Here is a 2,776-nt window from a genome sequence, read left to right as displayed (position 1 = left end):
ATGTAACCATGGTTCCCTGAGTAGGGAACGAGACACTGCGTCCTCTAGGTTTCTTGCCATGCTGCGGACACAAGCTTCAGATGAAGAAGTGAATGATGTGTGCTCCCGGCGCCTATTTATACTATAGTCGCGCCGGTAGTGACGTCATGGCTGTTGCCGGCCAACGAGTTGGTGTTTTTTCAATGTATGCTTCAGACACGGGTCATGACGAGGCATTCCCCCCATAGCGACCCCTAGAGGACGCAGTGTCTCGTTCCCTACTCAGGGAACCACGGTTACATAAGTAACCTGAGACGTTTTTAATCCAATTTTTTTTTTTTCAATTACCAAAAAAAAATTTTTTAGTGTTAGTTTTAGTTAACAATTAAGGCCTAGTTTTAGTGAAACTAGGAAACAGTTGAGATATTATTATTTGTATTTGTTTAATTATGTTATTTTATTATTTATTAAGTTTATTACACACACACACACACACATATATATATATATATGTATGTATGGGAATAGAAAGAGAAAGCAAAAGAGACAAAGATAGATACATTTCTGTAAGTATTATGAAACCCCAACCGTCCGCTGATGAGGAAGGTGAGTGTCAATGAAGCCTTTAAATGCCGTCTAGGTCGAGCGTTCACTAGGGTTTGAGACAGCACTAATGTTTTGTGCATTTGTGTGTGTGTGTTTTAGACATCACCTCTCAGTACCCCACACTCTGGACAGAACAGGTCCGTTGCCGACAAAACAGGACCAGAACACAATGTGAGTTACCGACAAACATCTGTCATCACTTTTCAACACAAAATGCTCACTGAGTCAGATTGGTTTTGGTATTTAGGAGAAGACAGAAAACCGCCACATGCTAAATGTTTTTATTTACTTACTTTGCTCAGGAGACGTCAGTGGACTTTGAGTATCAACTTTGTCTCTTGATGTGTCTTCTGAAAATACAAAAACTGACAAATGAGACATCCGTTGACATACAGAACGATTATAGAGCTTTAAAACTAATATGAATAGTATAGATGAGATATCCTGAAACTGAACGAATTTGATGAAAATTGTTTGAGTTCATATTTAGATCTATAACCTTTTTGCAGACTTTTTGAGACATTTGAGATAGGGATGTTTTTCTCAGAAGAAATTTCTGAAAAGAAGTCTCCATCTGTTCTCAATTTAATCTCATAACTGTCTAGGAGAAACAATTGAGCAATTAAAGAAATCTGATTTTGTAATTTTCTTTTTGTATGGCCAATCATGCTCATGGTTTGAAAAGTTGAATCGACATAGCGATGCTCCATGCACTTCTCAACTTTATCTCAGATGAACTCAAGTGGAACATTAATGTGGATAGGATAGCTCAGATCATCTGATCTTGGAAGAGTTTAATGAGAAATGATTAAGCACATATTAAATTCCTTAAATTTTAAAGACGGTGTCTTGTCAAATCTGAGGAAAGTTTCAAACAATTAAACATTTTTAAGATCTATTCTGAAACTAAGGGAAACACATGGAAAATTACTATAAACATCTGAGAAGCTTTGAGATTGTTATTTTTATTATCATTTGCATATTTCTTAATATTTAGAATTTTTATATTTTCAGTTTTCATTTTCATTTTTGTTCTCATTTTGTTATTTGCTTTTGTCATTTTTTATTAGTTTTTAAATATGTTTCTATAGTTTAGTTTTAGTTTTAATTACAGTAATTTTAGTTTCTTTTGATTAGCTGTCAGGGTAACATTTGTATTTAATCCAATTTTTTTTTTCAATTACCAAAAAAAACATTTTTAGTGTTAGTTTTAGTTAACAATTAAGGCCTAGTTTTAGTGAAACTAGGAAACAGTTGAGATATTATTATTTGTATTTGTTTAATCATGTTATTTTATTATTTATTAAGTTTATTACACACACACACACACACATATATATATGTATGTATGTATAGGAATAGAAAGAGAAAGCAAAAGAGACAAAGATAGATACATTTCTGTAAGTATTATGAAATTGTTGCTATAGCTGCTCAAACACACACACACACACACACACACACACACACGAAGACCCAGCTCACTGTGGCATTCAGCCATTGCTTGAGATGCTGATCTAATGAAGGAATCAACAAAGATGTCATTAAAACCCAACTGGGAAAAAACGACGACATGAACTCAGTAACAGATCTAATTCTGATGACATTATTACATAGTTTGTGTGTTTCTTAATAGACTCATTTGTGTGTGTGTCTATGTGTGAGTGAATAGCTCGATTGTAAAGTTCTCTTGATTAACATTCAGTAAAACGTCAGTGAATGCTGATGGTTTCGATTACGGCTGATCCGTTGAGGTCTAAATGGAGATTATCACTATTCAGAGAAGCTCAGAATAGAACTGAACGAAAGACAGAGACAAAGAAAAGATGTCTCTGGGTTAAAAAAGACGAGGAAAACCCATGGCAACATTTTCTAAAACAATGCTCACATGAAGCCAAAGACCTGACAACACGCGTTTGCTAAGGTATTCTCTCTCCCACATCCTTTTATAGTTATCCTCTTTCTCTTTTTCTGTGTAAGGTGTTTTGAGTTTTAAGCGAGTTGTTGCACATTTGCTAAGATGGTTGCTAGGTGTTTTTGATGGTTACCAGTAGGGCTGCACAATTAAAATAAAACCCAAATAGTGCAAAGCTGTTCCGAGTGGTATTTAGTGCAGTGCTATAGCAGCCACATAGCAACACCCACAACACCCTAGCAACACTTTAAAGGGGTCATATGATGCGATTAAAATTTT

The 2,776-nt window shown here is 35.0% G+C and overlaps 1 protein-coding gene across 2 annotated transcripts in view; it reads left to right on the top strand.

Moving 5' to 3' along the window:
- LOC107676362 (SPARC-related modular calcium-binding protein 2-like) overlaps positions 1-2,776 on the top strand; it is a 41,774-nt gene that overhangs the window by 22,704 nt on the left and 16,294 nt on the right. The window contains exon 7 of one of the 2 annotated variants that reach the window (XM_016470883.1): positions 685-756. The exons of the other annotated variant lie outside the window; for it this stretch is intronic. Coding sequence (XP_016326369.1) covers positions 685-756 — 72 coding nt within the window. The remainder of the gene's footprint in view (positions 1-684; positions 757-2,776) is intronic. 2 annotated transcript variants of the gene reach the window in all.

This window comes from Sinocyclocheilus anshuiensis, unplaced genomic scaffold (assembly GCF_001515605.1).
Source record: "Sinocyclocheilus anshuiensis isolate Anshui unplaced genomic scaffold, SAMN03320099.WGS_v1.1 scaffold961, whole genome shotgun sequence".
NCBI lineage: Eukaryota > Metazoa > Chordata > Actinopteri > Cypriniformes > Cyprinidae > Sinocyclocheilus > Sinocyclocheilus anshuiensis.
The sequence above is the reverse complement of the archived record's forward strand: the minus strand, read 5'-3'. Positions and strand labels throughout refer to the sequence as shown.